The sequence below is a fragment of the Xenopus laevis genome, chromosome 8S (genome assembly GCF_017654675.1).
Source record: "Xenopus laevis strain J_2021 chromosome 8S, Xenopus_laevis_v10.1, whole genome shotgun sequence".
Classification (NCBI taxonomy): domain Eukaryota; kingdom Metazoa; phylum Chordata; class Amphibia; order Anura; family Pipidae; genus Xenopus; species Xenopus laevis.
The window spans coordinates 97,021,797-97,035,289 of NC_054386.1; the positions used below are offsets into that span (position 1 = coordinate 97,021,797).

Here is a 13,493-nt window from a genome sequence, read left to right on the forward strand (position 1 = left end):
AAAGGTCCTAGAGTGTATAAAGAAAGGTCCTAGAGTGTATAAAGAAAGGTCTTAGAGTGTATAAAGAAAGGTCCTTGATTGTATAAAGAAAGGGCCTAGAGTGTATAAAGAAAGGTCCTAGAGTGTATAGAGAAAGGTCCCAGAGTGTTAAAAGAAAGGTCCTAGAGTGTATAAAGAAAGGTCCTAGAGTGTATAAAGAAAGGTCCTAGAGTGTATAAAGAAAGGTCCCAGAGTGTATAAAGAAAGGTCCTAGAGTGTATAAAGAAAGGTCCTTGAGTGTATAAATAAAGGTCCTAGAGTGTATAAAGAAAGGTCCTACAGTGTATAAAGAAAGGTCTTAGAGTGTATAGAGAAAGGTCCTAGAGTGTATAAAGAAAGGTCCTTGATTGTTTAAAGAAAGGGCCTAGAGTGTATAAAGAAAGGTCCTAGAGTGTATAGAGAAAGGTCCCAGAGTGTTAAAAGAAAGGTCCTAGAATGTATAAAGAAAGGTCCTAGAGTGTATAAAGAAAGGTCCTAGAGTGTATAAAGAAAGGTCCTTGAGTGTATAAAGAAAGGTCCTAGAGTGTATAAAGAAAGGTCCTTGAGTGTATAAATAAAGGTCCTAGAGTGTATAAAGAAAGGTCCTAGAGTGTATAAAGAAAGGTCTTAGAGTGTATAAAAAAAGGTCCTTGATTGTATAAAGAAAGGGCCTAGAGTGTATAGAGAAAGGTCCCAGAGTGTTAAAAGAAAGGGCCTAGAGTGTATAGAGAAAGGTCCCAGAGTGTTAAAAGAAAGGTCCTAGAGTGTATAAAGAAAGGTCCTAGAGTGTATAAAGAAAGGTCCTAGAGTGTATAAAGAAAGGTCCTAGAGTGTATAAAGAAAGGTCCTTGAGTGTATAAAGAAAGGTCCTAGAGTGTATAAAGAAAGGTCCTTGAGTGTATAAATAAAGGTCCTAGAGTGTATAAAGAAAGGTCCTAGAGTGTATAAAGAAAGGTCTTAGAGTGTATAGAGAAAGGGCCTAGAGTGTATAAAGAAAGGTCCTTGATTGTATAAAGAAAGGTCCTTGATTGTATAAAGAAAGGTCCTAGAGTGTATAAAGAAAGGTCCTAGAGTGTATAAAGAAAGGTCCTTGATTGTATAAAGAAAGGGCCTAGAGTGTATAAAGAAAGGTCCTTGAGTGTATAAAGAAAGGTCCTAGAGTGTATAAAGAAAGGTCCTTGAGTGTATAAATAAAGGTCCTAGAGTGTATAAAGAAAGGTCCTAGAGTGTATAAAGAAAGGTCCTTGATTGTATAAAGAAAGGGCCTAGAGTGTATAAAGAAAGGTCCTTGAGTGTATAAAGAAAGGTCCTAGAGTGTATAAAGAAAGGTCCTTGAGTGTATAAATAAAGGTCCTAGAGTGTATAAAGAAAGGTCCTAGAGTGTATAAAGAAAGGTCTTAGAGTGTATAGAGAAAGGTCCTAGAGTGTATAAAGAAAGGTCCTTGATTGTATAAAGAAAGGTCCTAGAGTGTATAAAGAAAGGTCCTAGAGTGTATAAAGAAAGGTCCTTGATTGTATAAAGAAAGGGCCTAGAGTGTATAAAGAAAGGTCCGAGAGTGTATAAAGAAAGGTCTTAGAGTGTATAGCGAAAGGTCCTAGAGTGTATAAAGAAAGGTCCTTGAGTGTATAAAGAAAGGTACTAGAGTGTATAAAGAAAGGTCCTAGAGTGTATAAAGAAAGGTCCTAGAGTGTATAAAGAATGGTCCTAGAATGTATAAAGAATGAAAAGGGGCGATATCCTCTTTGAGTTGAAAAAACAAGCCTTGGAAGCCTAGAAATGATAGGAACTTCGATTGACGGGGTCTGGGTGGGTGTAAGCTGATCAAAGATTTTCTGGCAGCCTGTCTACTGAAATCCATCTTGGCCAGTGTATGTTTCATGGAAGAGGCATGTCAGCCCGGGTAAGAGCTTGAATTTTCTAGTGCAAGGCCAAAGTGACAATGCTGAATTCATACACAGGTAATGAAAGATACATTCAACTTCCTTCCAACATTTAAAACTTGTAAAGAGGGACAGAATTACAGGCCATACTTCTCTCAGCTGCAATATTTTTGCCCACAACAACAAAATGTCACCCCCATCAAAAACAGATGTTTCTATTTACTCCAAGTGTTTGTCCCCATTAATGTTACACCCATGAGTGTTCAAATTCCTCTTTCATAATTACTTACAAACTCAGGAGCCATATTTAAACAGGGACAAGAAGGGGACTTACCACAGCCGTGCTACGTAGGTTGGGCAACATTACCAGTCCAGTATGTAAGGAAGGCGTGTATTATTCCTGGACAGTCTCCAGGTTTCTCCATAGGTTTAGGGAGAGTGCTTATGTTACAAATGGCCAACACAATAAGGGGATCAGTAGAAGCCCATTCAGGTGGAGCCATTGAAAAAGCCCCCCCCAAAAAATTGAGCAAAGAAATAAGGTCTTCCCCACCAGTAGGCAGTTCTCAAGCCTCAAATTTCCAACCCGTCTCAGCAACCAACATGCGGAACTCAATGGCGTATTCAGCATTAACAAAAGGAAAAGGCCATATTTGACTCAGTTGTAATCACCTTAGCTCAAAACAAGAAAACAGATATATAACAAATGTAAATACAATTTCACCCCAAAATAGTGATGTGAAGGTTAGCCTGAAACGTGCAGGATTCACAGGTTGGGCCTGCTCCTTCTCCTGCTCTTCCCATCCATGACCTAGCCTAAATTTCTTGACTTGCATCTGCCCCACCCCGCCCGCCCCTTATGTGACATCACTGTGGGGACGGGTCTATAAATAGAGGGGAAACGGTGGGCCAGGCCAGGTGCGTTAAAGTTGGGTGAGGGTCAAGAATTTCTTAACCTGCACACCACTACCAATAGTAGGGCTTACTTAGGTAAGTGTGAAGACATACTCCCCAAATCCAACCCTGGACCGAGATTCAAAATAGGCCATGGCATTTCAAATATACAGTAGCCCCTCTGGCATTTGCCATAATCTACAGATGGCCAGTCCAAGCCTGCCCAAATCTCACCTTGAGTGGCCTCCATTTTGCCCCAAACCCCAAGTGACTGCAAGCCTTATTCGGTGGCCAGCACCACCATTTGGGATTTGCTGGCAGTGATCAAACAGCAACATGGAGACTTAATCGGTAGACAGAGATATGTAGCAGATGATCGGTTATACAAAAACATTTTGAAAATGTAGTATCATGCCACCATGTTGGGCAATAAATGGCACCGTGTTTCAGTCACATACATTAACTACTTAACGTACAGCTATTAACTCATGAGTTTGTCTGGACAATTGCTAAAACCGTGAACCGTGGGGGCCATTAGGCTACAGTCAAACTGTGTGTGTTTCTGTGCATTTTTTTGGGGATCTTCTGTTTCTTCCAAGCAGATACCATCATGCAATAAGAATAATTCCAGACAAAAAGATCATCTGAAGTAAAATGCTGACACATATTCTGGTAGGGCCTGAAAGACGATGCTTCAAGTGGATGATCAGAAAAGGTGAACCTTCCCCACTCACCTTGTACCTGGACGCTGACTTGACTACTTGTCTTCACTGTGTCATATATACGCGCATCACAGGAATAATTCCCAGAATCCTTCAGCTGAACTGAGTTCATATAATAATTATTGGATAAACTCTCATTCTGCACCAAGATCTCGTCTTTGTAAAATCTGAATCGAGGTTGAGTTGCGACAGATTTGCTGACTGTGCTGCATGTTATAGACAGATTTGCCCCGGGGATCACTGGGTGTGAGATCAGTTTTATTTCTGGGATGGAGAATAGCTCTGTAAGAGAAATAATCCAAATTACATTTATCGTTGCCTTAACCAGTGAAGATGAACAATCACGTATAGAACTGTAAGAAATATACCTGGGTCGCGGCGGCGTGGACGGCCGCCACGCCGCCGCGCTCCTTCTCCGTCGGCTTCCGGGTCCTAGTGCGCACGCGGCGCGCATGCGCATTATTTAAAGGCGCAGGCGCGCTGGCGTAATTACGTCTGCGTGCAATGGCGCGAATTTCAAACTGTATTTAAGCCCATTCATTGGTACTGCTGGTTGCCCGTGATAGGATTTATCCTGTGGTTTTGCCTGAAGCCTTGTGCTGTTTGTCCGTGTTTATTCTGCTAGTTATCCGGTTTTTGACCTCAGCCTGTTTCCTGACGACGCTCCCATCTGAATCCTGACCTGTGCCTGTTACCCGACTACTACTATTGCCTGTACCCCTTCTGCTTGATACCCGGTTTTGACCCTTGCCTGCCTGACGATCCTTGCTATCTGCCTGCCTCGACCCAGCCTGTCTGACTATCCTCTCTGCCTCATCCTTGCCTGTAACCATGATCCTCGGCCCAAAAGACTCTAGATACCTGCCTGCCAGAACTCTAGCCTTGCCCACTCATAAGTCCAGGTGGCACCCCAATAGGCGGAGGGCCTTCCCGAAGCCCAAAAGTGGTCACACATACTGGTGAAGAGAGCTCTAACCACGGTGCTTGGCTCTAGTTCTGGTATTGGGTGCCGGCCGTGACAGGAACAATCAAACTGAAAGTCTTGTTGGGATTAAACAAGGACCTTCTGTGGTTGCTAACGACAAAACGAGCTGATGACTAACAAAGCTTCAATGTTTTACGTTTTTAACTTCCGTTGGCTTTAACACCTCAACCAGAGTTTCTTAATATTGGGAAAAAATATTGGGAAATTAGCTTCTAAACCGATGTAGAACTAGTTATTTTCTACTGAAGAAAAACATTCCAGTGCCCATCATACCATAATATGTGGCGATTACCAATCTCTCAACTGAATTAATGATCTGCTAAAGGCTCCATCAGGATTTGTTTGTTGACATTTTTAATATACAGTAAGTAGGGTCACCTACAGCTTTGTTTAGTGCTGTAACAGAGAAGAGTAATTAGTACTCACCTTGTATGCGAATTGCTAATATTTTGCTCATTTTAGTTTTACTGTTGGTAGAGGTTCTCACTTCACAGGAATATTCCCCAGAATGATTCATTTCAACTGGAAAGACTTGGTAGCCACTGATTGATGAGAAGTCTTGCACTACTCGGCTGTCTCTATAGAAAGCAAACTGCAATTTCACTGAAGAAGAAGAAGGAGTTTTCTGTTGGGTAACTCGGGTTTTACACTCCAGCGACATCAATGTACCTTCAGTAACGGGATCTGGGCTGACTATAATGTCTGGCGCAGAAAACACTTCTGGAATGAAATTAGCATAAAACAAATAAATTATATGTGAAAAAGTAATGTATGCTTTAGTCATAATATGTGTGTAATGGTTTGTGTCTATAGACAAGAGCCCACCCATCTTACTGATAGCCAGGGCCCTCCTATACAAGTTATAAAAAACATTGGTGGCCAGCCGCCCCCCCAGTTAAAAAACATTAGTGGCCTGGGCCCCCTACACATTCAAAAAGACATTCCATTGCATCTTCTTCGTTCTTATTTTCCATCACCGCTTCTTCGCTCTTTTCCATCACCGCTTCTTCATTCTTCTCCGGAGCGGTCCTCTTCGTTCTTTCCCACACGGTTTCTTTGTTCTTTTTCTTTGCAGCTTCTTCATTCTTCTCCTCAGCAATCTTCTTCTTTCTTTTCCAACACAGCTTCTTCATTCTTTTCCATTGCAGCTTCTTCGTTCTTATTTTCAATCACCGCTTCTTCGTTCTTTCCCATCACCGCTTCTTCATTCTTCTCCGGAGCGGTCGTCTTCGTTCTTTCCCATCACGGTTTCTTCGTTCTTTTTCATTACAGCTTCTTCGTTCTTCTCCTCAGCAATCTTCTTCTTTCTTTTCCAACACAGCTTCTTCGTTCTTTTCCATTGCGGCTTCTTTGTTCTTCTTTTTTTTCCCATCATGGCTTCTTCATCATTTCCGCTGCGGTCTTCTTTGTTCTTTTCTGGAGCGGTTTTCTTTATTATTTTCTAAAGCTTCTTCAGCAGCATGAACCCTTAGAACCCAGGACAACAGTCACTCCTGTGCCCCCCTGATGACGGTATTAATACTAATACCATGCTTAATTCATCCAGACCCTCTCTGTGGAGGTACATCTAGGTTCATCACATGCAACTTTAAAAACAAAACAAAGCCTACCTGCTTTTTTCAAACATACCACTAGCACATTGATCCAGGCTCTATTCAAAACCACATTAACAAAAAGTGGGAAGAGCTGACTCTGATACACATTTGACATTTCATGTGAATGGGAAGCAATAGTGGCAGTTTTGAGGGCTTCTTTTCTGGCTGCACCATGTGACATCAGAATTTGGATCTTGAAGACCATGTAATTATCAGACATGGAAATCCATGGCAAAACCTCATATACTGTACATACATTAGAGAATAACTTACCTGCAGTTTCCTCTTTCACCACTACAAGGCAAAACAGAGAGATAAATAAACACCACAGTCCTGTGTAATGACAAAAGCCTATACAGTAAACTAATAGGAAATCTAGAATCCAAAAGACCTCTAGCTGTCTAGAAGGACTGCTGCTTAAGATGGGAATTTTATCATAAAATGAACAAAAACTGTCAGAACCACAAGCAAGAGTGGGAGGGATCAAGACCGCACCTTTGTCAGGTACCCAGCTGGGAGTGATTCTTACCTTTTTTATTGGTAGAATTTGTGAAGTTGTCATTACTTGCAAAAAATGCTGAAAACAAATGAAAAATTATTTAATTGCTGTTTATTATTAAAATCAAAACAGTGGTTTGGTAAAAAAAATTGCAGTTACAGGTCTATCCTTGACACCAACAGATCAACAGAAGGGTGACAGCTTCAACATTAATATGTATCTCTAACCAAAGTGTGTGCGTTTTTATTTAAAGGTTAAATATAATTTCCAGTTTAGTCACCGAAGGACAGCAACCCATAAGAAAGGTCCTAGAGTGTATAAAGAAAGGTCCTAGAGTGTATAAAGAAAGGTCCTAGAGTGTATAAAGAAAGGTCCTTGAGTGTATAAATAAAGGTCCTAGAGTGTATAAAGAAAGGTCCTAGAGTGTATAAAGAAAGGTCTTAGAGTGTATAAAGAAAGGTCCTTGATTGTATAAAGAAAGGGCCTAGAGTGTATAAAGAAAGGTCCTAGAGTGTATAGAGAAAGGTCCCAGAGTGTTAAAAGAAAGGTCCTAGAGTGTATAAAGAAAGGTCCTAGAGTGTATAAAGAAAGGTCCTAGAGTGTATAAAGAAAGGTCCCAGAGTGTATAAAGAAAGGTCCTAGAGTGTATAAAGAAAGGTCCTTGAGTGTATAAATAAAGGTCCTAGAGTGTATAAAGAAAGGTCCTACAGTGTATAAAGAAAGGTCTTAGAGTGTATAGAGAAAGGTCCTAGAGTGTATAAAGAAAGGTCCTTGATTGTTTAAAGAAAGGGCCTAGAGTGTATAAAGAAAGGTCCTAGAGTGTATAGAGAAAGGTCCCAGAGTGTTAAAAGAAAGGTCCTAGAATGTATAAAGAAAGGTCCTAGAGTGTATAAAGAAAGGTCCTAGAGTGTATAAAGAAAGGTCCTTGAGTGTATAAAGAAAGGTCCTAGAGTGTATAAAGAAAGGTCCTTGAGTGTATAAATAAAGGTCCTAGAGTGTATAAAGAAAGGTCCTAGAGTGTATAAAGAAAGGTCTTAGAGTGTATAAAAAAGGTCCTTGATTGTATAAAGAAAGGGCCTAGAGTGTATAGAGAAAGGTCCCAGAGTGTTAAAAGAAAGGGCCTAGAGTGTATAGAGAAAGGTCCCAGAGTGTTAAAAGAAAGGTCCTAGAGTGTATAAAGAAAGGTCCTAGAGTGTATAAAGAAAGGTCCTAGAGTGTATAAAGAAAGGTCCTAGAGTGTATAAAGAAAGGTCCTTGAGTGTATAAAGAAAGGTCCTAGAGTGTATAAAGAAAGGTCCTTGAGTGTATAAATAAAGGTCCCAGAGTGTATAAAGAAAGGTCCTAGAGTGTATAAAGAAAGGTCTTAGAGTGTATAGAGAAAGGGCCTAGAGTGTATAAAGAAAGGTCCTTGATTGTATAAAGAAAGGTCCTTGATTGTATAAAGAAAGGTCCTAGAGTGTATAAAGAAAGGTCCTAGAGTGTATAAAGAAAGGTCCTTGATTGTATAAAGAAAGGGCCTAGAGTGTATAAAGAAAGGTCCTTGAGTGTATAAAGAAAGGTCCTAGAGTGTATAAAGAAAGGTCCTTGAGTGTATAAATAAAGGTCCTAGAGTGTATAAAGAAAGGTCCTAGAGTGTATAAAGAAAGGTCCTTGATTGTATAAAGAAAGGGCCTAGAGTGTATAAAGAAAGGTCCTTGAGTGTATAAAGAAAGGTCCTAGAGTGTATAAAGAAAGGTCCTTGAGTGTATAAATAAAGGTCCTAGAGTGTATAAAGAAAGGTCCTAGAGTGTATAAAGAAAGGTCTTAGAGTGTATAGAGAAAGGTCCTAGAGTGTATAAAGAAAGGTCCTTGATTGTATAAAGAAAGGTCCTAGAGTGTATAAAGAAAGGTCCTAGAGTGTATAAAGAAAGGTCCTTGATTGTATAAAGAAAGGGCCTAGAGTGTATAAAGAAAGGTCCGAGAGTGTATAAAGAAAGGTCTTAGAGTGTATAGCGAAAGGTCCTAGAGTGTATAAAGAAAGGTCCTTGAGTGTATAAAGAAAGGTCCTAGAGTGTATAAAGAAAGGTCCTAGAGTGTATAAAGAATGGTCCTAGAATGTATAAAGAATGAAAAGGGGCGATATCCTCTTTGAGTTGAAAAAACAAGCCTTGGAAGCCTAGAAATGATAGGAACTTCGATTGACGGGGTCTGGGTGGGTGTAAGCTGATCAAAGATTTTCTGGCAGCCTGTCTACTGAAATCCATCTTGGCCAGTGTATGTTTCATGGAAGAGGCATGTCAGCCCGGGTAAGAGCTTGAATTTTCTAGTGCAAGGCCAAAGTGACAATGCTGAATTCATACACAGGTAATGAAAGATACATTCAACTTCCTTCCAACATTTAAAACTTGTAAAGAGGGACAGAATTACAGGCCATACTTCTCTCAGCTGCAATATTTTTGCCCACAACAACAAAATGTCACCCCCATCAAAAACAGATGTTTCTATTTACTCCAAGTGTTTGTCCCCACTAATGTTACACCCATGAGTGTTCAAATTCCACTTTCATAATTACTTACAAACTCAGGAGCCATATTTAAACAGGGACAAGAAGGGGACTTACCACAGCCGTGCTACGTAGGTTGGGCAACATTACCAGTCCAGTATGTAAGGAAGGCGTGTATTATTCCTGGACAGTCTCCAGGTTTCTCCATAGGTTTAGGGAGAGTGCTTATGTTACAAATGGCCAACACAATAAGGGGATCAGTAGAAGCCCATTCAGGTGGAGCCATTGAAAAAGCCCCCCCCAAAAAATTGAGCAAAGAAATAAGGTCTTCCCCACCAGTAGGCAGTTCTCAAGCCTCAAATTTCCAACCCGTCTCAGCAACCAACATGCGGAACTCAATGGCGTATTCAGCATTAACAAAAGGAAAAGGCCATATTTGACTCAGTTGTAATCACCTTAGCTCAAAACAAGAAAACAGATATATAACAAATGTAAATACAATTTCACCCCAAAATAGTGATGTGAAGGTTAGCCTGAAACGTGCAGGATTCACAGGTTGGGCCTGCTCCTTCTCCTGCTCTTCCCATCCATGACCTAGCCTAAATTTCTTGACTTGCATCTGCCCCACCCCGCCCGCCCCTTATGTGACATCACTGTGGGGACGGGTCTATAAATAGAGGGGAAACGGTGGGCCAGGCCAGGTGCGTTAAAGTTGGGTGAGGGTCAAGAATTTCTTAACCTGCACACCACTACCAATAGTAGGGCTTACTTAGGTAAGTGTGAAGACATACTCCCCAAATCCAACCCTGGACCGAGATTCAAAATAGGCCATGGCATTTCAAATATACAGTAGCCCCTCTGGCATTTGCCATAATCTACAGATGGCCAGTCCAAGCCTGCCCAAATCTCACCTTGAGTGGCCTCCATTTTGCCCCAAACCCCAAGTGACTGCAAGCCTTATTCGGTGGCCAGCACCACCATTTGGGATTTGCTGGCAGTGATCAAACAGCAACATGGAGACTTAATCGGTAGACAGAGATATGTAGCAGATGATCGGTTATACAAAAACATTTTGAAAATGTAGTATCATGCCACCATGTTGGGCAATAAATGGCACCGTGTTTCAGTCACATACATTAACTACTTAACGTACAGCTATTAACTCATGAGTTTGTCTGGACAATTGCTAAAACCGTGAACCGTGGGGGCCATTAGGCTACAGTCAAACTGTGTGTGTTTCTGTGCATTTTTTTGGGGATCTTCTGTTTCTTCCAAGCAGATACCATCATGCAATAAGAATAATTCCAGACAAAAAGATCATCTGAAGTAAAATGCTGACACATATTCTGGTAGGGCCTGAAAGACGATGCTTCAAGTGGATGATCAGAAAAGGTGAACCTTCCCCACTCACCTTGTACCTGGACGCTGACTTGACTACTTGTCTTCACTGTGTCATATATACGCGCATCACAGGAATAATTCCCAGAATCCTTCAGCTGAACTGAGTTCATATAATAATTATTGGATAAACTCTCATTCTGCACCAAGATCTCGTCTTTGTAAAATCTGAATCGAGGTTGAGTTGCGACAGATTTGCTGACTGTGCTGCATGTTATAGACAGATTTGCCCCGGGGATCACTGGGTGTGAGATCAGTTTTATTTCTGGGATGGAGAATAGCTCTGTAAGAGAAATAATCCAAATTACATTTATCGTTGCCTTAACCAGTGAAGATGAACAATCACGTATAGAACTGTAAGAAATATACCTGGGTCGCGGCGGCGTGGACGGCCGCCACGCCGCCGCGCTCCTTCTCCGTCGGCTTCCGGGTCCTAGTGCGCACGCGGCGCGCATGCGCATTATTTAAAGGCGCAGGCGCGCTGGCGTAATTACGTCTGCGTGCAATGGCGCGAATTTCAAACTGTATTTAAGCCCATTCATTGGTACTGCTGGTTGCCCGTGATAGGATTTATCCTGTGGTTTTGCCTGAAGCCTTGTGCTGTTTGTCCGTGTTTATTCTGCTAGTTATCCGGTTTTTGACCTCAGCCTGTTTCCTGACGACGCTCCCATCTGAATCCTGACCTGTGCCTGTTACCCGACTACTACTATTGCCTGTACCCCTTCTGCTTGATACCCGGTTTTGACCCTTGCCTGCCTGACGATCCTTGCTATCTGCCTGCCTCGACCCAGCCTGTCTGACTATCCTCTCTGCCTCATCCTTGCCTGTAACCATGATCCTCGGCCCAAAAGACTCTAGATACCTGCCTGCCAGAACTCTAGCCTTGCCCACTCATAAGTCCAGGTGGCACCCCAATAGGCGGAGGGCCTTCCCGAAGCCCAAAAGTGGTCACACATACTGGTGAAGAGAGCTCTAACCACGGTGCTTGGCTCTAGTTCTGGTATTGGGTGCCGGCCGTGACAGGAACAATCAAACTGAAAGTCTTGTTGGGATTAAACAAGGACCTTCTGTGGTTGCTAACGACAAAACGAGCTGATGACTAACAAAGCTTCAATGTTTTACATTTTTAACTTCCGTTGGCTTTAACACCTCAACCAGAGTTTCTTAATATTGGGAAAAAATATTGGGAAATTAGCTTCTAAACCGATGTAGAACTAGTTATTTTCTACTGAAGAAAAACATTCCAGTGCCCATCATACCATAATATGTGGCGATTACCAATCTCTCAACTGAATTAATGATCTGCTAAAGGCTCCATCAGGATTTGTTTGTTGACATTTTTAATATACAGTAAGTAGGGTCACCTACAGCTTTGTTTAGTGCTGTAACAGAGAAGAGTAATTAGTACTCACCTTGTATGCGAATTGCTAATATTTTGCTCATTTTAGTTTTACTGTTGGTAGAGGTTCTCACTTCACAGGAATATTCCCCAGAATGATTCATTTCAACTGGAAAGACTTGGTAGCCACTGATTGATGAGAAGTGTTGCACTACTCGGCTGTCTCTATAGAAAGCAAACTGTAATTTCACTGAAGAAGAAGGAGTTTTCTGTTGGGTAACTCGGGTTTTACACTCCAGCGACATCAATGTACCTTCAGTAACGGGATCTGGGCTGACTATAATGTCTGGCGCAGAAAACACTTCTGGAATGAAATTAGCATAAAACAAATAAATTATATGTGAAAAAGTAATGTATGCTTTAGTCATAATATGTGTGTAATGGTTTGTGTCTATAGACAAGAGCCCACCCATCTTACTGATAGCCAGGGCCCTCCTATACAAGTTATAAAAAACATTGGTGGCCAGCCGCCCCCCCAGTTAAAAAACATTAGTGGCCTGGGCCCCCTACACATTCAAAAAGACATTCCATTGCATCTTCTTCGTTCTTATTTTCCATCACCGCTTCTTCGCTCTTTTCCATCACCGCTTCTTCATTCTTCTCCGGAGCGGTCCTCTTCGTTCTTTCCCACACGGTTTCTTTGTTCTTTTTCTTTGCAGCTTCTTCATTCTTCTCCTCAGCAATCTTCTTCTTTCTTTTCCAACACAGCTTCTTCATTCTTTTCCATTGCAGCTTCTTCGTTCTTATTTTCAATCACCGCTTCTTCGTTCTTTCCCATCACCGCTTCTTCATTCTTCTCCGGAGCGGTCGTCTTCGTTCTTTCCCATCACGGTTTCTTCGTTCTTTTTCATTACAGCTTCTTCGTTCTTCTCCTCAGCAATCTTCTTCTTTCTTTTCCAACACAGCTTCTTCGTTCTTTTCCATTGCGGCTTCTTTGTTCTTCTTTTTTTTCCCATCATGGCTTCTTCATCATTTCCGCTGCGGTCTTCTTTGTTCTTTTCTGGAGCGGTTTTCTTTATTATTTTCTAAAGCTTCTTCAGCAGCATGAACCCTTAGAACCCAGGACAACAGTCACTCCTGTGCCCCCCTGATGACGGTATTAATACTAATACCATGCTTAATTCATCCAGACCCTCTCTGTGGAGGTACATCTAGGTTCATCACATGCAACTTTAAAAACAAAACAAAGCCTACCTGCTTTTTTCAAACATACCACTAGCACATTGATCCAGGCTCTATTCAAAACCACATTAACAAAAAGTGGGAAGAGCTGACTCTGATACACATTTGACATTTCATGTGAATGGGAAGCAATAGTGGCAGTTTTGAGGGCTTCTTTTCTGGCTGCACCATGTGACATCAGAATTTGGATCTTGAAGACCATGTAATTATCAGACATGGAAATCCATGGCAAAACCTCATATACTGTACATACATTAGAGAATAACTTACCTGCAGTTTCCTCTTTCACCACTACAAGGCAAAACAGAGAGATAAATAAACACCACAGTCCTGTGTAATGACAAAAGCCTATACAGTAAACTAATAGGAAATCTAGAATCCAAAAGACCTCTAGCTGTCTAGAAGGACTGCTGCTTAAGATGGGAATTTTATCATAAA

General features: G+C 41.4%; 2 protein-coding genes across 2 annotated transcripts; both read right to left on the bottom strand.

The window, feature by feature from the left end:
* Positions 1-2,784: 2,784 nt before the first annotated feature.
* LOC121397734 (Fc receptor-like A) lies at positions 2,785-6,790 on the bottom strand. The gene is made up of 4 exons (XM_041575063.1): positions 6,625-6,790; positions 6,369-6,389; positions 4,927-5,220; positions 2,785-3,797 (listed from the first exon to the last, which is right to left on the bottom strand). The coding sequence occupies exons 3-4, from the start codon at positions 5,159-5,161 to the stop codon at positions 3,328-3,330; spliced, it is 705 nt and encodes a 234-aa protein (XP_041430997.1). The 5' UTR covers positions 5,162-5,220; positions 6,369-6,389; positions 6,625-6,790; the 3' UTR covers positions 2,785-3,327.
* A 2,954-nt stretch (positions 6,791-9,744) lies between these two features.
* On the bottom strand, positions 9,745-12,540 carry LOC121397735 (Fc receptor-like A). Its single transcript, XM_041575064.1, has 2 exons — positions 11,887-12,540; positions 9,745-10,757 (listed from the first exon to the last, which is right to left on the bottom strand). Exons 1-2 carry the CDS (start codon positions 12,284-12,286, stop codon positions 10,288-10,290), a joined length of 870 nt encoding a protein of 289 aa, XP_041430998.1. The 5' UTR covers positions 12,287-12,540; the 3' UTR covers positions 9,745-10,287.
* Between the last annotated feature and the right edge of the window lie 953 nt (positions 12,541-13,493).